The 24,174-nt window shown below is 53.8% G+C and overlaps 1 protein-coding gene across 7 annotated transcripts; it reads right to left on the reverse strand.

Annotated features, from left to right (window-relative positions):
• Positions 1-3,877: 3,877 nt before the first annotated feature.
• Positions 3,878-23,365, reverse strand: MDC1 (mediator of DNA damage checkpoint 1). Of its 7 annotated transcripts, none has more exons than XM_066252806.1 (16): positions 23,253-23,365; positions 20,689-20,827; positions 18,906-19,286; positions 18,741-18,816; positions 16,941-18,277; positions 13,807-13,872; positions 13,420-13,512; positions 11,924-12,700; positions 11,773-11,816; positions 10,680-11,368; positions 9,452-10,250; positions 9,253-9,372; positions 8,955-9,149; positions 8,651-8,776; positions 8,441-8,551; positions 3,878-4,097 (listed from the first exon to the last, which is right to left on the reverse strand). In XM_066252806.1, exons 2-16 carry the CDS (start codon positions 20,822-20,824, stop codon positions 3,930-3,932), a joined length of 5,118 nt encoding a protein of 1,705 aa, XP_066108903.1. In that variant the 5' UTR covers positions 20,825-20,827; positions 23,253-23,365; the 3' UTR covers positions 3,878-3,929. The 7 variants fall into 7 exon arrangements, 5 of the variants coding, with proteins under 5 accessions (XP_066108903.1, XP_066108875.1, XP_066108809.1 ...); XM_066252778.1 differs by having other exon boundaries at positions 10,602-11,368; XM_066252712.1 differs by having other exon boundaries at positions 8,955-9,137; positions 9,452-11,368.
• Positions 23,366-24,174: the final 809 nt, after the last annotated feature.

Here is a 24,174-nt window from a genome sequence, read left to right on the forward strand (position 1 = left end):
TTGTAACCACGAGAATGAAAACGTGAATATATGTAGGGTGCAAAGCTTTATTCTACTTGCAAACGTTTTCGGTTAATTTTACCCAAGCTTTCTAGTAGTTAACTATGACTTGACTCTGCACCCTCATTAGCTGAACTCCACTCACTAGCCAGACACCACTAAGAAGAACTTTGGTGTTAACATATTGTCTTCTTTAAAAAAAATAAAAACTTAAAATATAATTTTATATATGTGTGTGTGTGTGTGTGTAATATATATATTGATTTTAGAGAGAGGAAGGGAGAGAATGAAAGAAAGAAACATTCATCTCTTCCTGTATGTGCCCTGACCAGGGATCGAACCAGCAACCTCTGTGCTTCAAGATGATGCTCTAACCAACCAAGCTACCTGGCCAGGGCAACATGTTTTCCCTTGCAGATGTTTGTGATACAGACTAACAACATTCGTATCTAAAAAGCAACATAAAAGTAAGGTTTTCTTCATCCAATTTAGAGATCGTGTTGTGAAGAACTTACAGCCTCGGCGCCCTGAGCCCCACACCATGGCAGTCGGCAAGACTTACAAAAAACTAGGAGTTGAAACTTCTTGTACTCCCCCCTCTGCAATATCAATAAATAAAATCTTTTTTAAAAATTGCTAAGCAGCATCTTTTGTGGTCTGCAAACATTCCTTCTCCCTCCCCAAGGCTCTGACCTCCTGTTCTCTACACAGTGAAGGGCTCTGAATCAGTGCTACTGTATACTGTATGAGACAGTTTGTTTTCCTTCCAGACTGACTCTGCACGCTTTGTGTGTGCTTCAGGAAGTTGTCCTGAATGGACTCATCAGTGCAAATCAGTTTTCACTAAGGACGCTCTCTCTATAGCAGGGGTCCCCAAACTACGGCCCGCGGGCCACAGGCGGCCCCTGCTGCACTTCTGGAAAGGGCACCTCTTTCATTGGTGGTCAGTGAGAGGAGCATAGTTCCCATTGAAATACTGGTCAGTTTGTTGATTTAAATTTACTTGTTCTTTATTTTAAATATTGTATTTGTTCCCGTTTTGTTTTTTTACTTTAAAATAAGATATGTGCAGTGTGCATAGGGATTTGTTCATAGTTTTTTTTATAGTCCGGCCCTCCAACGGTCTGAGGGACAGTGAACTGGCCCCCTGTGTAAAAAGTTTGGGGACCCCTGCTCTATAGAGAACTGCTCCCTCATCTCATCCTTGTGGGCTTAGAGGTGGTGGTCACCATGGATCTGTGGGTACTGGGGTATGGCAATATTCTTTGTGATTTCTCTAATCTCTGCCTACTTCCTTGTAATTTTCACTTCATTAAACTCTCCAAAAATTATCCTAATTTTGACTGTGCCATCACTTCCTGCCAGGACCTTGAATGATAGAGACACTTATTACACAATGTGCTACAAGCTGTGGGATTCATTGGAAGTGTAAAAAAAAAAACAACACAAAAAAACCAAACTTATTCTCTACAAGTTTACATGCACTTGCTGAATAGCTCAGTTGGTTAGAGCAGAGGTCCCCAACTCCCGGGCCGCGGACCGGTACCGGTCCGTAGAGAAAGAATAAATAACTTACATTATTTCCATTTTATTTATATTTGTCTGAACGATGTTTTATTTTTATTTATTTTTCTTTTTAATAAATTTGGCATGCGTCACATGGTAAAGAGAAAGTCTTTGTATTTTTTTATTTTTTTTTTACAGAGACAGAGAGTCAGAGAGGGGGATAGGGACAGACAGACAGGAACGGAGAGAGATGAGAAGCATCAATCATCAATTTTTCATTGCGACACCTTAGTTGTTCATTGATTGCTTCCTCATATGTGCCTTGACTGCAGGCCTTCAGCAGACTGAGTAACCCCTTGCTCAAGCCAGCGACCTTGGGTCCAAGCTGGTGAGCTTTGCTCAAACTAGATGATCCCGCGCTCAAGCTGGCAACCTTGGGGTCTCGAACCTGGGTCCTCGGCATCCCAGTCCAATGCTCTATCCACTGCGCCACCGCCTGGTCAGGCAAAAGGAGCTGTTTTAGAGAACAATCCAGACTGACCAATGGTGGAGCCATGGATAGAGTGTCAATCTGGGATGCTGAGGTCCCAGGTTGGAAACCCTGAGGTCGCTGGCTTGAGTGTGGCATCATCAACATGACCCATGGTCACTGGCTTGAGCATGCAGATCACTAGCTTGCAGCCCAAAGTCATTGGCTTGAGCCCAAGGTCGACAGCTTGAGCAAGGGGTCACTTGCTCTGCTGTAGCCCCTGGTCAAGGCACATATAAGAAAGCAATCAATGAACAACTAAGGTGCCACAACTATGAGTTGATGTTTCTCATCTCCCTTCCTTTCTGTCTCTCAAACACACAAAAAAGACCAATCCAGTATCATTTAGTACAGGGGTCCCCAAACTACGGCCTGCAGGCTGCATGTGGCCCCCTGAGGCCATTTATCCAGCCCCCGCCACACTTCCAGAAGGGGCACCCCTTTCATTGGTGATCAGTGAGAGGAGCATAGTTCCCACTGAAATACTGGCCAGTTTGTTGATTTAAATTTACTTGTTCTTTATTTTAAATATTATATTTGTTCCCGTTTTGTGTTTTTACTTTAAAATAAGATATGTGCAGTGTGCATAGGGATTTGTTCATAGTTTTTTTTATAGCCTGGCCCTCCAATGATCTGAGGGACCCCTGATTTAGTATGTTCATAATGTGTACAATCACCACCTCTAACTAGTTCCAAAGCATTTTCATCTCCCTAAAGAAAACAGTGTCCATTAAGGAGTTACTCCCTGGTCCTGGCCAGTTGACTCAGTGCATAGAGCATCAACCCAGCATGTGGATATCTGGGGTTCAATTTCCAGTCAGGGCAAACATGAGAAGTGACCATCCATCCGCTCCTCTTCCCTTCCCACAGCCAGTGGCTCAATTATTTCAAGCGCCAACCCCAGGTGCTGAGGATAGCTTGGTTGATTCGAGCACTGGCCCCAAACAGAGGGTTGCCAGGTGGATCTTGGTTGGGGCACATGTGGGAGTCTGTCTCTCTGCCTCCCTCCTCTCACTGAATAAAAAATAAAGGAAAAAGAAATGGCTTTCAAATGGGAAGCAGGACACTGCGCAATAAGTACATATGTCAGTCTGCTTAAAGATGAGTGCCCCTAAAGACACCCGGGCATGGGGTTAGCCAGCTTTAAATGGCCATTTTAAAAAATCTGTGGCCCCTTGGCTCAGTGGTAGAGTGTCGGCCTGGCATGCAGAAGCCCCGGGTTCGATTCCTGGCCAGGGCACACAGGAGAAGCGCCCATCTGCTTCTTCACCCCTCCACCTCTCCTTCCTCTCTGTCTCTCTCTTCCCCTCCCGCAGCCGAGGCTCCATTGGAGCAAAGATGGCCCGGGCGCTGGGGATGGCTCCTTGGCCTCTGCCCCAGGCGCTAGAGTGGCTCTGGTTGCAACAGAGCGACGCCCAGGAGGGGCAGAGCATCGCCCCCTGGTGGGCGTGCCGGGTGGATCCCTGTCAGGCGCATGCGGGAGTCTGTCAGACTGTCTCTCCCCGTTTCCAGCTTCAGAAAAATACAAAAAAATATATATATATCTGTGGCCCCATCTCCCTATCTGTGTTTTCCCATAAGCCTTTTCATCCCCACCCATTTTCTAGACAAATCAGATCAGTACACACCAATCCTTTCTAAAGCCCTGAGTTCTCTCTCGCCTGACCTGAGGTGATGCAGTGGATAAAGTATTGACCTGCAATGCTGAGGTCGCCGGTTCGAAACCCTGGGCTTGCCCCATCCAGGAACATATGGATGGGAGTTGATGTTTCCTGCTCCTGCCCCCTCTCTCCTCCTCTCTCCCCCACCCCTCAAAAAATGAAAAGAGAAAGTTTTCTCCCACGTATTTTCTATTTATTGGTCTGGAAGGGAAGAGGGTCCTGGGACGGGGTTCTCAGGTGAACGGCATCCCCTCAGTGGGCAGGACAAAGGCCTCGGGCATGGCTTCCTGCCTCAGCACTCCGGTCAGCAGGAACTCGGGCGACAGGACCGGCAGCCCCGCCCGCAGCGGCGTGGCGCATCGAGGGGCGTCCTGGGGGCACGTGATCACAACTCTGCGAGGCTGGGGACAGAGGGGACAGACGGCAGGACAGAGGTCAGGGGGACAGAGCCCTCGCAGCAGGTCAGGACCACCCCCAGTCTAAGCCCCGCTGACAGCACCTCCTGACACAAGGCCACAGGAGGCACCCTGCACTGTCTGCAGAGCCCTCGGGCCAGAAACGTTGAATCTGCATTTATTTGAGCCTTTTTTTTTTTTTTTTCTTTCATTTTTTCATTTTTCTGAATCTGGAAACGGGGAGAGACAGTCAGACAGACTCCCGCATGCGCCCGACCGGGATCCACCCGGCATGCCCACCAGGGGGCGATGCTCTGCCCTTCTGGGGCGTCGCCATATTGCGACCAGAGCCACTCTAGCACCTGAGGCAGAGGCCAAGGAGCCATCCCCAGCGCCCGGGCCATCTCTGCTCCAATGGAGCCTTGGCTGCGGGAGGGGAAGAGAGAGACAGAGAGGAAAGCGTGGCGGAGGGGTGGAGAAGCAAATGGGCGCTTCTCCTGTGTGCCCTGGCCGGGAATCGAACCCGGGTCCTCCGCACGCTAGGCCGATGCTCTACCGCTGAGCCAACCGGCCAGGGCTATTTGAGCTTTTAAAATTAATTTTTTTCTTTCTGGTAAAAAGGGGGGGCAGACAGGGACAGAGAGACAGGAAGAGAGAGAGAGATGAGAAGAATGAACTCATGGCTGTGGCATTTTAGTTATTCATTGATGTGCCTTGACTGGGGCGGAAGGGGGGGGCTCCAGCCAAGCCAGTGACCCCTTACTTAAGCCAGCGACCAAGTGGTTATGTCTATGATTCCAAGCTCAAGCCAGTGACCCCGCGCTCAAGCTGGTGACCTCAGGCATTGAACCAGGGTCCTCAGCATCCCAGGCCAATGCTTTATCCATTGTGCCACCACCTGGTCAGGCTAAAATTAATTATAATTTACAGGAAATACAGGAGATAGAAGAATAAGATAAACGATATAACCAGGGAGCAAATAGAAAAATCCAGACTGAGGAACATTCTGAAGGACAATTGATCTAGTTTCTGCAGGAAGTCAATGACATAAAAAAGGCTAAATGGGTGGGGACATGCTCTGGAGCAGCAATTTTTTTTTTTTAATTTTTTTTTTAATTTTATTAATTTTAGAGAGGAGAGAGAAAGGGAGAGAGACAGAGAGGGAGAGAGAGAGGAGAGACAGAGAGAGAAGGTGGGGGGGGGAGCTGGAAGCATCAACTCCCATATGTGCCTTGACCAGGCAAGCCCAGGGTTTCGAACCGGCGACCTCAGCATTTCCAGGTCGACGCTTTATCCACTGCACCACCACAGGTCAGGGCTGGAGCAGCAATTTTTTTTTTTTTTTTTTAATTTTTATTTTATTTATTCATTTTAGAGAGGAGAGAGAGAGAGAGACAGAGACAGAGAGAGAGAGAGAGAGGAGAGACAGAGAGAGAAGGGGGGAGGAGCTAGAAGCATCAACTCCCATATGTGCCTTGACCAGGCAAGCCCAGGGTTTCGAACCGGCGACCTCAGCATTTCCAGGTCGACGCTTTATCCACTGCGCCACCACAGGTCAGGCCTGGAGCAGCAATTTTTAACTGGTGTGCTGCAAGAGTTTTGTGGGGGTTTTTTAGGTGAGAGGAGGGGAGATAGTGAGGCAGACTCCCATATGTGCCCTGACCAGGATCCATCCGACCCAGCAATTATGTCTGGGGCAAATGCTTGAGTACCAGCTATTTTTAGCACCTGAGGCTGACACACTCCAATGGAGCTATCCTCAGCAGCCGGGGCGTACCTGGAGCCTACCGTCAAACCAATCGAGCCACTGGCCGTGGGAGCCACTCAAAAGGGAGAGAAAGGGGCGGGAATGACACAGATGTTTGCTTCTCCTGTGTGCCCTGACTGGGAATCAAACCTGGGATGTCCACATGGTGGGCTGACGCTCTATCCACTGAGCCACTGGCCAGGGCTGCAAGAATTTTTAAGACATGCAATATCTGACTAGTCAAGGGCACTGACCTCTTTTCCCTTAGATTGTCAAATAAAAACATGACAATTGGCACTGGTTGGTTTGCTCAGTGGATAGAGTGTGGGCCTGGTGTATAGACATCCCAGGTTCGATTCCTGGTCAGGACACACAAGAAAAGTGACCATCTGCTCTTCTTCCCCTTCTTCCCCCTTCTCTCTCTTCCCCTCCCACAGCCAGTGGCTCGATCCCGGTTGAGGTACATGCAGTCTGTCTGTCTTTCCCCTCTCACTTAAACAAACAAACAGACCATGACAACAGCAGGTATGAATGCCCTGTCTTGAACCATAAGACATCTACGTCACCTATAGGTCATATAAAAGAGTTGCATCTTAATAATCATGTTGCATAAGGTTGCATCTGATTGGTTAATTCTTGGGACCAGAAATCTTTATAAGTAAGTATAGGCATCTGAATTTTTTTAAACTTTGATTTATTTGAAAAAGTCACTTTGGAGCAAAAGAGGTAGGCAATTACTTTTTTTTTTTTGTAAATCAACCAAAATTATACCTATCTTTTTATCAGATTGGCAAAACATATATTTTTTGGTGTGCTGCAGAATTTTAGTAGTTTATATATGCCAAGAAATGAAAAAAGTTAAAAATTGCTAATCTTGAGTCAAAGAGAATTAAGATATACTGTGTCAATAGAGAGAGCTGGTTTGAATACTGATTGAACTGTAAAGACATTTTTAGACACCTGGTAAAATTTGATTAATGGAGTATGAGAAAATGACTGAGAAACTATTGTGAATTTTACTACAAATCAATAGTGGCATCGTGCCTGACCAGGCCGTGGCGTAGTGGATAGAGCATCAGACTGGGATGCGGAGGACCCAGGTTTGAGACCCTGAGGTCATGAGCTTGAGCGCAGGCTCATTTGGTTTGAGCAAGGCTCACCAGCTTAAGCCCAAGGTTGCTGGCTTGAGCAAGGGGTCACTGGTCTGCTGTAGCCCCCCCCCCGCCACAAGGCACATATGAGAAAGCAATCAATGAACAACTAAGGTGCTGCAGCTATGAGTTGATGCTTCTCATCTCTCTCCCTTCCTGTCTGTCTCTCCCTATCTGTCCCTCTCTCTGTCTCTGTCACACAAAAAAAGTAGCAGGGTGATTATAAAAAATGTACGTATTCCTGAGTTCCTGAGATTAACATTAGAGAGGAGAGCAGAGAAAGGCCATGTGGAGGAGAGGAGAAGCAGCCAAGATGGCGGAGTGCTGAAGGAGAAGCTGGTTTGTGCAGTTTGTGCAGAGAGAAGGAGATAACTTTGATTCTAGGAAACTTGGATAAGTCAGTAGCTTTGTGAGCGCTGAATGAATAAGTTTTGGAGCCCAGTGTGTGTTTTTACTTGCCTGTCGGGTGCAAGCTAGGATTAAAGATGATGGCCCACAGGCCTGACCTGTGGTGGCGCAGTGGATAAAGCATTGACCTAGAAATGCTGAGGTCACTGGTTCGAAACCCTGGGCTTGCCTGGTTAAGGCACATATGGGAGTTGATGCTTCCAGCTCCTCCCCCCCTTCTGTCTCTCCTCTGTCTCTCCCTTTCCTCTCTAAAATGAATAAAAATAAATAAATAAATAAAAAATCATAAAAAAAAAGCCCTGGCCAGTTGGCTCAGTGGTAGAGCGTCGGCCTAGCGTGCGGAGGACCCGGGTTCGATTCTGGCCAGGGCACACAGGAGAAGCGCCCATTTGCTTCTCCACCCCTCCGCCGCGCCTTCCTCTCTGTCTCTCTCTTCCCCTCCCGCAGCCAAGGCTCCATTGGAGCAAAGATGGCCCAAGCGCCGGGGATGGCTCTGTGGCCTCTGCCCCAGGCGCTAGAGTGGCTCTGGTCGCAACATGGTGACGCCCAGGATGGGCAGAGCATCGCCCCCTGGTGGGCAGAGCGTCGCCCCCTGGTGGGCGTGCCGGGTGGATCCCGGTCGGGCGCATGCGGGAGTCTGTCTGACTGTCTCTCCCTGTTTCCAGCTTCAGAAAAATGCAAAAAAAAAAAAAAAAAAATCATAAAAAAAAAAGATGATGGCCCCCCCACACACAAAAAAGTACGTATTTCTTAAAGATGTGTTATTTTAAGTACATAGGCAGAAATAATATGATGTTTGTGGGTTCCCTTAAAATACTTCAGCAAATGGAAAAAAGGGATAGAGCAAATGTAGCAACATCCAAATGAATCTGCGTGATTGGTACGTGGAGGCTCACTGTATTATTCTCTCTCCTTTTACGTATATTTGAAATTCTTTAAAATACAGAAATTATAGTCAACGGGTATTAGCCAGCCCCCCCCCCCCCCGCTTTCTGAACCTCCCCCCCCCCACCCCGCCCTCTCACTACTGCGTCCGTGGGCACCTGGTAGGATCGGGGCATGCTGGGGAGGACCGTGCCCCCACAGCAGCTGATGATCTCGGCCATCTGCTGGGGCGGCGGCTGGACTCCCGGGGTCACGTGGACCTCATAGCCCTAGGAGGGAGAAGGTGTGGAGGGCCAGGTCCGCAGGAAGCTTCGGGAGGGCGGGCTGCGCACATGGGGGGCGGGGGCGGGGGCAGGTCCACCCCTCACCTCCAGCAGCCTTCGCTCGCGGGCCCGGCGCAGGGAGTCGCGGAGGCTGAAGCCAAAGTTCTTTTCCTGCTCGGGATCACTCACCACGTATTCCTCCGGGGGCAAGAAACAGCCGGCCCTGCGGGACTGCAGGTGGGGGCCATCAGCGCCCGCCGCCTGGCCCCCGGCCTGCCCGGTGTCCACGAGAAACCCGCGGCGCTTGTGAAGGAAGCCTCCAGCCTGTCCCGTGTCCCCGCCTCCGCCTCCTCCCGCCACGTCTCAGTGCTCCGTGAGCAGTCAGTGCCCTGTGGCCACGGCCTCTCACCTGGCGCAGCCAGTCCAGGGACAGGATGGGGAGGCCCCGGCCCAGGGCACACAGGAACTTCACTGTCCGGCGGATTCGATCCGTTACCAGGTGGGACGCCTCCGCCACCGAGCCGGCCAGGCGCCCGCCCAGCGCCAGCACGGCCTGCTCCCCACGGGCATCCACCACGCCGGTGAAGAGCACCTGTGCAGGGGACTGGCCCGATGTGGTCACGGCACCCCGCGCATCGCGCCACCTCCCGGCCTGCAGGCCTCCTCCCAGGCTCCCGCTCCCCAGGCCCGGGCACCCGCTCTCCCACCTTGGGGGCTGTGCAGTCAGGGTTGGGTTTGGTCCCACGGAGGCTGCGGCTCGGCAGTCCGCTGGGCTCTTCCTCAGCCTGGCCCCTCTTCCTCTTGCCTGGTCCTGGAAGGACTGCACCCTGGGATTGAGGGAGATCTTGGTGGGAGCATCAGAACCCCGAGTCCTTCCCAGCTCCATGGCCCCAGCCCCCTCCTCACCTCTTCTTTTCCTGGCTTCTCTGCGGGGTCTTCCTCTTCCTCCAGGAACACTGTCTTTGGGGGACCATCCCCTCTTCGGGGCCGTTTCTGAGGTGAGGGTGAACCCACAGTACCCAAAGGCCTCTTGGGGTTTTGAGAGGCCTTAGGCTGGGGCTCGGGGGTGGACGCACATCTCCCTGCTGCCTCTGTCTTTGGGACCTGGGGCACGCGGGCGAGCGCAGGCTCAGGACGGGTCCTAAGCGACCTGTCTGCTTGCACTGCTCCCTGCCTTTGGTTCCTGGAGGCCTGGGAGTTAGTTTCAAGGGGTGCAGAGCAGGGTTCATAGACCATGGGAGCTGCAAGGGACCCAGGCTTCCTAGTGGTCCTTGGCCTCCTGCCACCATTGGCTTGAGGGGTGGGCTCAGGGACAACAGGCTGGTCTGTGGGGACAGGAGACTGGAACTCAGGGGTGGGGGGAACTGGCACAGCACTCGTAGATCTTAGTTTCCGGCTCCGACCACCCTGAGCCATGGCCTTGGAGGTGGCAGGCTGGTCTGCAGAGGTAGGAGGAGCAGGGGCAGGGGCTGTGGGTTCAGTTGGTTGGTGGGTCTTGACAGAGGACCTGCCCCGAGTGACCCGTGCTGTGGGCTCAGGGGTGATGGGCTGGTCTTTGGAGGTGGAAGGCTGGAGCTCAGAGGCCGTGGGCACAACTGGGATAGGGGTCTTAGAGGACCCATGTGTCCTGCCCCGAGATGTGGACTTAGGGGTGACAGGCTCAGGGGTGATGGGCACAACTGGGTCAGGGGTCTTGACAGATGACCTGTGTGTCCTGCCCCGAGGTGTGGACTTAGGGGTGACAGGCTGGTCTTTGGAGGTGGAAGGCTGGAGCTCAGAGGCAGTGGGCACAACTGGGTCAGGGGTCTTAGAGGACCCGTGTGTCCTGCCCCGAGTGGCCCGCACTGTGGACTTAGGGGTGACAGGCTGGTCTTTGGAGGTGGAAGGCTGGAGCTCAGGGGTGATGGGCACAACTGGGTCAGGGGTCTTAGAGGACCCGCGTGTCCTGCCCCGAGTGGCCTGTGCTGTGGGCTCAGGGGTGACGGGCTGGTCTTTGGAGGTGGAAGGCTGGAGCTCAGGGGTGATGGGCACAACTGGGTCAGGGGTCTTAGAGGACCCGTGTGTCCTGCCCCGAGTGGCCCGCGCTGTGGGCTCAGGGACTATGGGGACAGCTGGGTCAGGGGTCTTAGAGGACCCGCGTGTCCTGCCCTGAGTGGCCCGTGGTGTGGGCTCAGGGACTATGGGGACAGCTGGGTCAGGGGTCTTAGAGGACCCGCGTGTCCTGTCCCGCGCTGTGGGCTCAGGGGTGACGGGCTGGTCTTTGGAGGTGGAAGGCTGGAGCTCAGAGGCGGTGGGCACAGCTGGGTCAGGGGTCTTAGAGGACCCGCGTGTCCTGCCCCGAGTGGCCCGTGCTGTGGGCTCAGGGGTGACGGGCTGGTCTTTGGAGGTGGAAGGCTGGAGCTCAGAGGCCGTGGGGACAGCTGGGTCAGGGGTCTTAGAGGACCCGCGTGTCCTGCCCCGAGTGGCCCGCCCTGTGGGCTCAGGGGTGACGGGCTGGTCTGTGAGGGGAGCAGGGCGGGGCTCCAGGGCTGTAAAGGAAACTGGAGAGGCTCCGGCCCTGGAGGACCCCTGGGGCCTGACTTTGGGTTTTGCAGGAAGAGGGTCCAGCTCTGAGGACACGTGACTGCCAGGAGCCCTCTTGCTGCCCTCACTCCCGCTGTGCCTGGTCCCGGGGGTGGGCGGCTCTGCGGAAGACGGAGAGGGAGCAGAGAGGGGCAGAGGAGCAGGAAGCTCTGGGCTCTGGGAGGTGATGGGGCCCGGGACTGGGGCCGAGGCGTCAGGCGCTGTGGAAGGCAGACAAGCACGCAGGGACTCTGCTTCACCCTGGGGAGAAACGAGCAGGTGAGGCGGGGAGAGCCGAGGGGAGACGGGACAGGACACTGCTCCTGACACTGGTTTGGGGACAGTGCTCACTGGCACTTCTGTCTCTGACCCCCTTCCCCTAGGCTGGGAGCTTCCTGGGGAGGAAGTGGTCTCCTCTCCCACGGACCCCTCCCCGTAAGGCCAGCACAGGGCTGTGAGCATGCGGATGATGGACGGCTGGGAAAGGGACAGGGACGCGGAGAGAGATGCTCTTCCTGGTCAGGCAGAGGGGGACAGAGCTGGAAACGGACACGTGGAAAACAGCAGGGGCCAAGGCAAAGGACAGCAGCCTGCTGAGCAGTGAGGAGGCGTGAGTGACAACCCAGGAGGAGGGAGGGGAGAAGGTCCGGGCAGGGAGCTCTCACCCTGGAAGCCTTCTCCGCGGGTGGCATCCTGCAATTCGAGTGGCCTGGACAGAAAGGAGACAAGTGTGGCTGAGGTCCCAGCAGGAGCTACTCAGGGCTGGTTAGTAGGAGGGCTGTGGGCCACCTTGGGTCCCCCTCTGCCTTCACTTACCTTTGCCTCTCTGCTGCCTCCTGGGGCTCAATGGGGCGCCCCCTCCTCCACCTGACTGGCCCCCAGAAGCTATCAGGGCTGAAGCGGGTCTCCGAGGGTCGCCTGCCCCTCCTTCAGGCCCCAGTGCCAGGCCGCAGCCTCCTCCCTCTGCCCCCTGGCTCCGTGTGCCCTCCCCCAGGGTTCCTTGGGGCACACCGACTTCTGACCCACCTGGCTCACAGCCCCCCTCTGGTGCCAGCTCCTCTGCTGGTCGCCCCGACACCTCTCTTGCAAGAGCCTGCCTTCCCGCCTCCCGCGGCTCCTTGGGTGTCTCCGCTTCTGCCCTCCCCCTCTCCCTGTCCTTTTCCACACTCGCCCTTTCCACCACTCTACTGGACTCCGGTCTCTGAGGGTCTCTCGCTACCACCTGCTTCTGTTCCCTGTCCTTCCTCATTCCGGCTGACTCCTCCTCTCCCCTCACACCTTCTCCTGACCCTTCTGCCGGCAGTTCTTTCGTTTCCCTGGCTAACGGCCCTCTCTCCAGGGTCACACTCTCTGCTGACGCTCTCAGTGCGCCTAGGCCTTTCTCTGCAGTCTGCACGCCTCCGCCTTGAATCCCAGACGGCTCTGCACAAACTGGGCTTTCTGAATGCTGGTCTCGCGGTGTCGTCCTCACTGAAACGGAGCCAAACCCCCCGGCCTCAGGGTGGGCAGCAATGGGCTGGGTCTCAGAGGCCTCAGACTCTCCGAGACAGAATGGCTGCGTAGCCAAGACCTCCCACGACTCATCCAGGGCGCCTGGAAGTCAGAGTCAGAGTCAGAGTCAGAAAGGAGGGGAAGGAGAGGGAGGGAGGGGGAGAGAGAGAGAGAGAGAAGGTTAACAGTTTGAGGAAGGATTAAGATAAATTCATGAACAATAAATCTATACCAAAGAAAAGCTGGGAATAAGGAAGACATCATTTTCACGTTTGTCTCAAACAGTAAGACCATACTTTCGTGTAAAAGCTCTCACAGCATCCTCTTAAAAATTATGCTAGGCACACATGATCAGGTGGTGCAGTGGATAGAACATCAACCTGGGATGCTAAGGACCCAGGTTCGAGGCCCTGAGGTCACTGGCCTGAGCGCGGGCTCACCAGCTTGAGCGCGGAATCATAGATATGACCCATAGTTGCTGGCTTGAAGCTCAAGGTCACTGGCTTGAGGAAGGGGTCACTGGCTTGGCTGGAGCCCCCCCCCTCAAGGCACGTATGAGAAGGAATCAATAAACAACTATGAACAACTGAGGTGCCACAACTACAAGCTGATGCCTCTCATCTCTCTCCCTTCCTGTCTGCAGTCCCTGTCCCCACTTCACTAAAAAAGAAAACAAACAAAAAAGCAAGGCAAATAGCTCTACAGGTCTTTTTTCCCTATTAAGATGGAGAAACATCAGCACAAAAACAGCTATGAAAGAAATGTCTTGAGGGAGAAAACAAGGGTGCAAAGCTCGGGGCACAGACGAGGGCTTCCTGTACCTGGGGCCTGGAGGCTGCAAGGGGCCGGGCCGGGCTCCTGGGGCAGAGCCGACAGGAAGTCCTGGGTGGGCTCGTCCTGCACGGTCTGGACTGCTGCACAGGACAGAGGCCCTAAGCACAGCCCCTCCAGAGCTCCAGGGGCCCAGGCCGTCCCCACCCTGCCCAGGCCGGCTGTCCCACCCTGCACGACTGCACAGGACAGAGGCTCTAAGCACAGCCCCTCCAGAGAGCTCCAGGGCCCAGGCCGTCCCCACCCTGCCCAACTGCACAGGACAGAGGCCCTAAGCACAGCCCCTCCAGAGCTCCAGGGACCCAGGCCGTGCCGTCCCCACCCTGTAGGGACCCCCAGGCTAACAGCGGACCAGCAACCCGACACAGACGCCTCACCGTCCAGGCTCTCACTCTCTCTCTTCACAAAGCACTGAGTGGCTTCTAGGTCCAGTTCTTCAGAGTCTGGTGGTGGAGGAACACAGGATAAGAAATCCTATCTGACCCCTAACACCTGACTGTTTCTCTGCTCCTCTCTCCAACCCAAACCCCTAGGCAATGGCCTGAATGTTTGTATCCCACCCCACATTCTGTTTCTTTTTAAAACTTTTATTAGTGTTTGCCTGACCAGGTGGTGGCGCAGTGGATAGAGCGTTGGACTGGGATGCAGAGGACCCAGGTTCGAGACCCTGAGGTTGCCAACTTGGGCATGGGCTCATCTGGTTTGAGCAAAAAACCCACCAGCTTGAACCCAAGATCGCTGGCTCCAGCAGTGGGTTGCTAGCTCTGCTGAAGGCCCGCAGTCAAGGCACATATGAGAAAGCAATCAATGAACAACTAAGGAGTCCCAACGAAAAACTGATGATTGATGCTTCTCATCTCTCTCCATTCCTGTCTGTCCCTATCTATCCCTCTCTCTGACTCTGTCCCTATAAAAAAAATAAATTAAAAAAAACCCAAAACTTTTATTAGTGTTTATTTTTATTTCTTTGTGTGTGACAGAGACAGAGAGACAGAGAGAGGGACAGATAGGGACAGACAGGAAGGGAGAAAGACAAGAAGTATCAGTTCTTTGTTGTGGCACCTTAGTTGTTCATTGATTGCTTTTTCCTATCTGCCTTGACCGGGGGGCTCCAGCAGACCAAGTGATCCCTTGCTCAAACCAGATGAGCCCGCGCTCAAGCCGGTGACCTCAGGGTTTTGAACCTGAGTCCTTTGCGTCTGAGTCAGATGCTCTATCCACTGTGCCACCGCCTAGTCAGGCTTAGTGTTTATTTTACGCTGAATTTATACCTGGGCCATAAGTTTTTTTTTTTGTTTTGTTTTGTTTTTATTCATTTTAGAGAGGAGAGGGAGAGACAGAGAGAGAGAAGGGGGGAGGAGCTAGAAGCATCAACTCCCATATGTGCCTTGACCAGGCAAGCCCAGGGTTTCGAACCGGCGACCTCAGCATTTCCAGGTCGATGCTTTATCCACTGCGCCACCACAGGTCAGGCTGGGCCATAAGTTTTTGTTTCTTTCTTTTCTTTTCTTTCTTTCTTTTTTTTTTTTCAGAGACAGAGTCAGAGAGAGGGATAGACAGGGACAGACATACAGGAACAGAGAGAGATGAGAAGCATCAATCATCAGTTTTTCGTTGTGACACTTTAGTTGTTCATTGATTGATTTCTCATATGTGCCTTGACCAGGGGGCTACAGCAGACCAAGTAACCCCTTGCTCAAGCCAGCGACCTTGGGCTTAAGCTGGTGAACTTTTTGCTCAAACCAGATGAGCCTACGCCCAAGCTGGCGACCTCAGGGTCTCGAGCCTGGGTCCTCCGTATCCCAGTCCGATGCTCTATCCACTGCACCACCGCCTGGTCAGGCTCTTTAGTTTCTTTTGGGATATTTCTTCTGTGCAGCCTCCTCTTCTGGTTTGGGAATAATCTGCTCTTTTTCAGTAAGGATCATCTCAGTGTGGCGGGGACAGCACTTGTGAGTTCTGGGCCACATCCTGGAAGCTCTGTTCACCTGATGTGCTCAGTGACCAGAGAACCTACATCTCAACCCTTAGGTTCAGCATTGCTCTCTGCATTTTTAAGCACGTGCAGCAAAAATTCAGTATTCTTTGTGTCCAGCCCCACTGTTTGGCCTGGGCACACCTACCAACTCCATTACTGTCACGACGAACGGCACACATTGCTTCTACGAGGTGGCACCCTTCAGGCACTGGGGGCTTTTTTTTTTTTTTTTTTTTTACAGAGACAGAAAGTCAGAGAGAGGGATAGACAGAGACAGACAGACAGGAATGGAGAGAGATGAGAAGCATCAATCATTAGTTTTTCGTTGTGCGTTGTGACTCCTTAGTTGTTCATTGATTGCTTTCTCTTTTTTTTTTTTTTTTTTTCATTTTTCTGAAGCTGGAAACAGGGAGAGACAGACAGTCAGACAGACTCCCGCATGCGCCCGGCTGGGATCCACCCGGCATGCCCACCAGGGGCGACGCTCTGCCCACCAGGGGGCGATGCTCTGCCCATCCTGGGCATCGCCATATTGCGACCAGAGCCACTCTAGCGCCTGAGGCAGAGGCCACAGAGCCATCCCCAGCGCCCGGGCCATCTTTGCTCCAATGGAGCCTTGGCTGCGGGAGGGGAAGAGAGAGACAGAGAGGAAAGCGCAGCGGAGGGGTGGAGAAGCAAATGGGCGCTTCTCCTATGTGCCCTGGCCAGGAATCGAACCCGGGTCCTCCGCACGCTAGGCCGACGCTCTACCGCTGAGCCAACCGGCCAGGGCCCATTGATTGCTTTCTCATATGTGCCTTGACCGTGGGCCTTCAGCAGACTGTGTAACCCCTTGCTGGAGCCAGTAACCCTGGGTCCAAGCTGGTGAGCTTTTTGCTCAAGCCAGATGAGCCCGTGCTCAAGCTGGCGACCTTGATCTCGACCCTGGGTCCTCTGCATCCAGTCTGACGCTCTTTCCACTGCGCCAGTGCCTGGTTAGGCACTTGGGGGCTTTTAAAATATGCAAACCCTTGATGTCCTGGGAAGCTTTCGGGTGAACATGAAGAGCCGAACCTCCTGATTTGCATATTTATGGAATGTTCTGGGTCAAGCGAATAGCGAACCATTTTCAGAGATCACCTCCAGCCACTTCCAGGAAGAGTCCACCCCACATTCTTATTCTAATACCCCAATGTGATGGTATTGGGGGTAGGGCCCGTGGGAAGTGATCAGGTCCTCAGGGTGGAGCCCGCATGAAGGGGATCAGTGCCCGGATAAGAGACCCCAGAGAAGTCCCTTTGCCCTTCTGCCATTTAAGACCACGGCGAGAAGAAGGCTCCCTGTGAACAAGCGAGCCCTCTCCAGACACTGAATCTGCCGGTGCTTTGATCTTGGACTCTCAGCCTTAAGAACTAACTAACTGCGAGAGGTACACGGTGAGTGTTCAGAAGCCATCGCTCTGTGGGACTTTGTTGCAGCACCTTGAGTGGACCTCGTCACCCTGTGAGCTCGCTCTCTCTTAGGGACAAGGCAGGAAGGCAGGCGAGCACTCACCTCCACGGCTATCAGCAGAGTCCTCGGTCACGTCCACCTGTGGCTCTCTCCCACTTTCTCCGGGGGGCTGGGCTTCCTCTGTCTGTGGCTGGGAGGATTCCCCTGGAGCACCTGTGTCTGCCAAGAGACCCGTTAGGTTCTCCCTCGAGACAAGGAGATGGTCCTGCTCCACGTGGGCCCCACCCCAGCCCGCCTCTGCTCTCCTGGTAAAGAACAGGCACCGCCCACTCCGCCCAGCAGCGGCTCCTGCTGCAGGCCGGCTCCTTCTCACACCTGCCCCCCCCCGCCCCCCCCCCCCGCGAGGCTGCACCCCTCGCTGGTTTCCGTCCCCACCTGGAGGTGGCTGGGCTTCCTCTGGACGCACTCTGGGCAGCGCTGCTGGGCCCCCATCTGCTTCCACGCTTGTGTGAGGTGTCCATGGCACAGGCACCGGAGGCTCCTGTGGAAGTGAGGCAGCGGGTCCTGGGGGGACCCCCTCTTCCACCTCTGTGCTGAGGCCTGCTGTGGAGGCCTGGCTGCTCCCCAGGGGGATGCCAGGTGAGTCCCCGAAAGGTGGCTGGCTCTTCTCTGGACGTGCTCTGTCTGTGTGACCCTGGGGGACACATTCTCCGTTTTCTGCTGGGAAGCCCTCCTCCATGTCCGTGTCGCTGTCCTGCCCAGCAGAGGCCTGGATCTGCTCAGGAGCCAGAGGTGGGGCGCTGCCCTCCACATCTGCGTCTCTGCTCTCCTTCAGGTGCGCCAAAGCGAGTGCTGCTGACACTTCCTCCTCGGCGTCCGTGTCGGTGTCGCTATCGATCACCACGGCAGCCCGCCTTCGCCCCAGAGGGACTGTGCCAGGGGCCTCGGCCTCCTCCCCGTCAGCATCACTACCAGCCGGGCTCGCCCCAGGACGCTCTGCTCCAGCGCAGCGGAAGCTCCGCCTCTTCTGGACGGGAAGCACACACTGAGTCCCAGGGACCCCCTCGTCCTCCACATCCGTGTCACTGTCTATAAAGCCGCAAGGCTGGGCCGTTTCCACGTGCACCTGGGCGGGCCCTCCTGCAGCTGGCTCCCTGCCCTCCCCAGCAGGCTGGCTCCTCTCCAGAGTGCCCCCAACTGAAACCACCCCATCTCCTGCACCCCTCTCGACGCCTGTGTTACTGTTCCTCTCCTTCAGAGAATGCTGATCCTTTCCACACTGGACCTCGGCTGTGCTGGCTTCAGGCTGCTCTGTCTGTGCAGCCGAGGACGCCTCCCCTGCTGTGGCTTGCTGGCTTCCCTCCTCATCTGTGTCACTGTCAGAGGTAAAGGTGCAGGATGGCCCAGGGCCGTCGTGGGCAGAAGACCCCTCTTCATCACTACGAAGGGAAGAGAGAGAAAGATTACACTTTCCCAGGAAGGGCTGCCTGACTCACCTGTGAGCTCCTTGCGGGCAGAGACAAGGTAGCATTTTCATTCTGTATTGACTTTAGAGGGGAGAGGAGGCGGGGGAGGAACACGGATTTGTTGTTCACTTATTTATGCATCCATTGGTTGACTCCTGTATGTGCCCTGGCCCAGGACTGAACCCGCAACCTTGGTGTATCAGGACAATGCTCTAACCAACCCAGCCACCTGGCCAGGAGTATTTGTTTTTCTGTTTCCAGCAGTTAGCTCTGCACTCGGCACATCAGAGGGGCCCAGCATACACTCGGCGGGTGAAAGGATTTGTGTAGTTCCCCAGCCATCACCCCCATGCTCATTATCTCCCTCAGCGATGGACCCCGGTCCCGAGTTCCTCCTCCTCCTGGAGACTCAGGTGCCAGGCCCTGCAGCACTCACCTCTCCGGAACAACTGTGTCCAGAGGGGAGGAGGTGGTCCTCGGTCCTTGCACCAGGCGCCTTTCAGAGAGAGGATCTGCCCGGAGTAGAAAGGAGTGAGCTGAACGTCTCCCAGCCCCCGTCCCGTCCCGTCTCTTCGCCCAGCCTCGCGGTGCACACACGTACCCACTTCCTCCTCTGAGTCCTCGGCCAACGGGACCCCCCAGGGCCGAGCTCCTCCCTGTACCTTGGGTGTCCTCTCTATGGCTAGGGGGCCCCCGGAGGCAAAGGGCAGAGAGACATCCAGGCGGTGGTACTGGCAGGGCACGTCTGCAAAGACGACCAAGTCCTGGTCCCTCAGACGGTGACTCTCTCCAGGGCTCAGGGACTTAGGGGGCCTCAGGGTCTGAGTCCCGTTGAGGCTCCCACAGTCCCAGAGGACAGGTGCCTTGTTCCGGGCCAAGATCTCAATCACCGCATGTTGTTTGGAGATGGACGGAAAGGGCAGGGCCACCGAGCAGTCAGGCATCCGGCCCACCACGTTCTTCCCCAGGTAGAGCGGGAAGTCTAGGAAGTAGAGAAGGAGACAGGTTCCAGGCCACATTTCCGGCCTGCTATTGGAAACGTTTACAGTCAAGTACCCAGCTAGTCACTCAAGGTCCCCACATGCGTTAGAAACATAAAAGACCCCAGTATTGAAAAATCTAAGTATTGAAAAATATATGCAGTGCATTTTTTAATGTTTATTTTACTGATTTTAGAGAAAGAAAGGAAGAGTGCAGAAGAAAGACAGGAACATCTGTTCTTGTATGTGCCCCGACCAGGGATTGAACTGGCAACCTCTGTGCTTCAGAATGACAGTCTAACCAACCAAACCATCCAGCCAGGCGCAATGTGTTGTTGTTTTGGTTTTTTTTTCTTTTATAAATTTGTATTTTTAAATCTAATTTTTTTTTTTTTACATTTTATTTATTCATTTTTTTAGAGAGAGGAGACACAGAGAGAGAAAGAGACAGAGAGAGGAAAGAGATAGAAAGAACAGAGGGAGGAGCAGGAAGCATCAACTCCCATATGTGCCTTGACCAGGCAAGCCTGGGGTTTCGAACCGGCGACCTCAGCGTTCCAGGTCGACGCTTTTACCCACTGCGCCACCACAGGTCAGGCCTGCAATGCGTTTTTTTAAAGCAAAAAAAAAAACAGAGACAGAGAAGAGACAGACATGAAGGGAGGGAGATGAGAAGCATCAATTCTTCACTGTGGCACTTAAGTTGTTCATTGATTGCATTCTCATATGTGCCTTGACTGGGGGTTCCAGCAGTCAGTGACCCCTTGGTCAAGCCAGCAACATTTGGGCTCAAGCCAGCAACCATGGAGTCATGTCTATGATACCCCTCGCTCAAGCTGGTGGGCCTGCGCTCAAGCAGGATGACCCTGCACTCAAGCTGGCAACCTTGGGGTCTTGAAACTGGGTCCTCTGCGTCCCAGGCCAACCCTCTATCCACTGTGCCACAGCCTGGTCAGGCACAATGCATTTGTCATAGTTAACACCCCATCCATCCATACTAAGTTTTTTTCCTATTGTGATGAAATATACGTAAAATATAACATTTTAACCATTTTTAAAAATGTCTACAGAATTGATTTTAGAGAGAGGAAGGGAGAGAAAGGAACATCAATCTGCTCCTGTCTGTGCCCTGACCAGGGATCAAACCGGCAGCCTCTGCACTTAGGGGTGATGCCCCAGCCAGCTGAGCCGCTGGGCCGGAGCCGCTTTAGCCTTTCTAAGTGTACAGTAAAACCATCCTTAGTGAGTCCAGGGCACCTGCCTGGAAAGGTCAAGTCTGTTCTCCGTTCCCAGTAGGACCTTTTACAGATTTCCTCGAAAGAGATGCAAGCTTCTTACAGCCCTCCAGCTACCTCCCCACAAAAACGAGAGGCCTCTCCCAGTCCTCCAGCATCCACACCCGACCTTTCTCTGGTCCGTGGGCACTGCTGAAGATGCGCAGTCGCCCCAGGGGCTCCACGCCGCACCCCAAGGCCTCACTGGGTCTCTCTGCCTCTTCCTCTTCCTCAGCCTCCCAGTGAATAGCCTGGGTGTCCTCCATGATCTGGGGAGGAAACACATTATCATCATCACATTATCATCATCTCTGTCACCGGTTCCCACCGTCTCAGAGAGGAGCCTCGCAGCTGGGTGTGAACCGGGGCTACTGTGGAGGCTGAGGCTTCTCTTTACGTCAAGCATTCTTGACATAAAGAAACACGTCACAAGGTACCAACTTCACGAGTAGATGCCCCTCAGCTTCCAGTACGGTTCCATCCTGCAGAGCATCCTAAACGGAAGATGCAGTTAATACACCTAACCTACTGCACATCGTAGCTTAGCCGAGCCTGCCTCAGACTGCCCATAACACATTAGCCTATAGTTGAGCACAATCATCTAATGCGGAGCCCATTTTATACTAAAGGACTAAATATCTCATGTAACTTATTATGTATACCACTTTTGCAATATTGTTAAGTCATAAAACCTTAGCTTGGAGAATGTGTGTAACAAACACACATACTTATTTTCATAGACCAGCGATTTTCAACCTGTGTGCTACAAGAATTCTATTTTATTTATATTTAAAATTTTATTTGATTGATTTGAGAGAGAGAGAGAGAGACAGGAAGATCAACCTACTCCCAGACCAGTGCCCAGACCAGAGACTGAACCCCAAACACCTGCACATCAGGATGACGCTCTCACCAGCTGAGCTATCTGGCCAGGGCTGTCACAGAATTATTAAAACACGCAACAGCTGACTGACCTCTATGCCCTTAGATTGTCAAACAGGATGACAACAGCCAACACAACAATAGCCATCTAGTGAATGAATCAAAATTATAGCTATTTTTTTGGTTGGATCAGCAAAAAAGAAATTTTTTGGTATGCTGCCAAACTTAATTTTTTTTCATACAATTTCTTTTTAAATTTTTTTAATATTTTTATTTTTTTTTACAGAGACAGAGAGTGAGTCAGAGAGAGGGATAGACAGGGACAGACAGGAACGGAGAGAGATGAGAAGCATCAATCATTAGCTTTTTGTCATTGCGCATTGCAACACCTTAGTTGTTCATTGATTGCTTTCTCATATGTGCCTTGACCGCGGGCCTTCAGCAGACCGAGTAACCCTTGCTGGAGCCAGTGATCTTGGGTCCAAGCTGGTGAGCTTTTGCTCAAACCAGATAAGCCCGCGCTCAAGCTGGCGACCTCGGGGTCTTGAACCTGGGTCCTCCACATCCCAGTCCGACGCTCTATCCACTGCGCCACTGCCTGGTCAGGCTCTCTTTTTAAATTTTTTATTTTTAGCAGAGGCAGACAGGGACAGACAAGCAGGGAGAGAGATGAGAAACATCAGTTGTTTGTTGCGGCTCCTTAGTTGTCTATTGATTGCTTTCTCATATGTGCCTTGAGGGGGTGGGGGCTCCGGCCAAGCCAGAGCCCTTGCTCAAGCCAGCGACCCCACACTCAAGCTGGACAGGCCTGCGCTCAAGCCAGCTACAGTGGGGTTTCCGACCTGGGTCCTCAGCGTCCCAGGCCCACAATCTACCCACGGTGCCAGGGGCCTGGTCAGGCAGAACGTTAGTCATTAGTTCATGCGTGCCATGAGATGGAAAAGGTTGAAAATCGCTGCCATAGGTTAAGTGTTTTGAGAAACAATACTTAGTCTTACTATATGTGATAGTTTTCATTGTTTTCTATTTTTATTTTTTAATTTATCTTAAAGTTATACGAATGACTTTGGAGCCATTATTATTATTATTATTATTATTAAATTACTTGTTGATTTGAGAGAGGAAGGGACGGAGGGAGAGACAGAAACGCCCATCGACTCCTGCAAGTGGCGGGACGGGGGAATAAACGTGCCTCTGGCTGCAGAGAGCCCGCGCTGTTTCGTATTCTCGGAAAAGCCCACAGGATCAACTACGATGCAAAACTCCTCAGCAAAGAGCTAACAAGATCTGAGCCCCGTGCCCTGCAGTGCAGCCCTTGCCCCCACAAAGCCCCACGGGCCTTCTCCCCAATCTCTGAGCACACTGCCCCCCACATCGGCACGCTCGCCGGCCCTCCGCGCCTAGTGTTCCGGTCCACTCCTCCGCACTCCCCACCCCCCAGCGCCGCGTCTCTCCTCCGGGGTCCACCCTGTTCGCTCCAACAGTGGCTATTCCGCACCTGGCACCAAACGAGAATAACCCTGCCCGCCCGGGGTTTCCGCCACCGAGTCCGTGATCAAAGAGCCGGGGGGGGGGGCCGACGAAAACTCAGCGCGGCACGAGCGGGATGCACTACTCTGCAAAGGGGCCGCCCGAGGGAGAAGCCGCCGACGGGACCAGCAGGGCGGTCGCCGTCCTGCTCCAAAGAGGCGAGCTCAGCGGGCGCCCGCGACCCTCGTCTCTAACCCAACAGGCCGGCACCTCTGACCCCCAGCCTGCGGGGTGCCCTGCGGGGTGCCCTCCGGGCCCAGCGGGTCCCCAGCGTCTCCATACCTAAGCTCGGGGCGGGGCCTCAAGCAAGGAAGAGCATCGTTGCTTTCCCAGAGGCAACTTCCGAGGCTCCTCCACCCCGTCGCGCCCCAAGACACGCCCCTCCCGCCCTCGGAAGCCACAAAATGGCACCCGGTCGGGGCGGGGCGCGGCCACGCGGAACTCACCTCCTTTTGAGTCCCCGCGCGCGCCACCAGTAACGGCCGCGACCCGATGGCGCGAACGCTCCGGCCAGGACGGAGCCAATGTGTTGATTGGTTCCCGCGGCTGTCAATCGGCCAGGCTGCAAGCCGATTGGCGAAGCACCTCCCCCCCTCCACGCGGTGCAGACGACGCCCCGCCTCCACCCCGCCCCGCCCCTTGCAGCTCAAAGGGGCGGCTCTCCAAGTGTCTGGGACCCGTTTAGAGAGGCGGGGGCCTCCGAGCGCTCAAAGAATAGCGCACCTCGATTGGGCAGCGCCAAAGATCCGCCTACTTCCCGCGCAGATATCCAAACCTCGACCACAGAGTCTCGCGGCCGCTGGTGCCTAGAGGGGCATACCATAGTTGTTGCGCAATGCTGCTTGGTGCGGCTAGAGCGCCCTTTCTAAGTCTTCCTAGGCATGGTGGCTGCTGACTCATGGAAATGAAAATAGGTTGCGGGTTGCTTTCGTGGCCGGAGGCTGCAGTTTGGAGAACATCCCGAGGGCGTGGCGCTTGAGGACTTCTCACTGCGATAGAAGTTCATTTTTTTTTTTTTTTGATTTGCTGGTGTAGTTATAAGTCTTGTCTTTTCCTTCCTCAGAATACAGCCCTGATGGATAGTTTGAGGTTTTCTTAAAGTGCAGATCCCTAGCCTAGGCCAACAGAGAGAACCGTTGTTGCTAACCGAGGTCTTTTAAGGAGTGAACAAAGGATAAAATCATTGAAGTTATTTCATACTGAG

The sequence above is a fragment of the Saccopteryx bilineata genome, chromosome 1, assembly GCF_036850765.1.
Source record: "Saccopteryx bilineata isolate mSacBil1 chromosome 1, mSacBil1_pri_phased_curated, whole genome shotgun sequence".
In the NCBI taxonomy this organism is placed as follows: Eukaryota; Metazoa; Chordata; class Mammalia; order Chiroptera; family Emballonuridae; genus Saccopteryx; species Saccopteryx bilineata.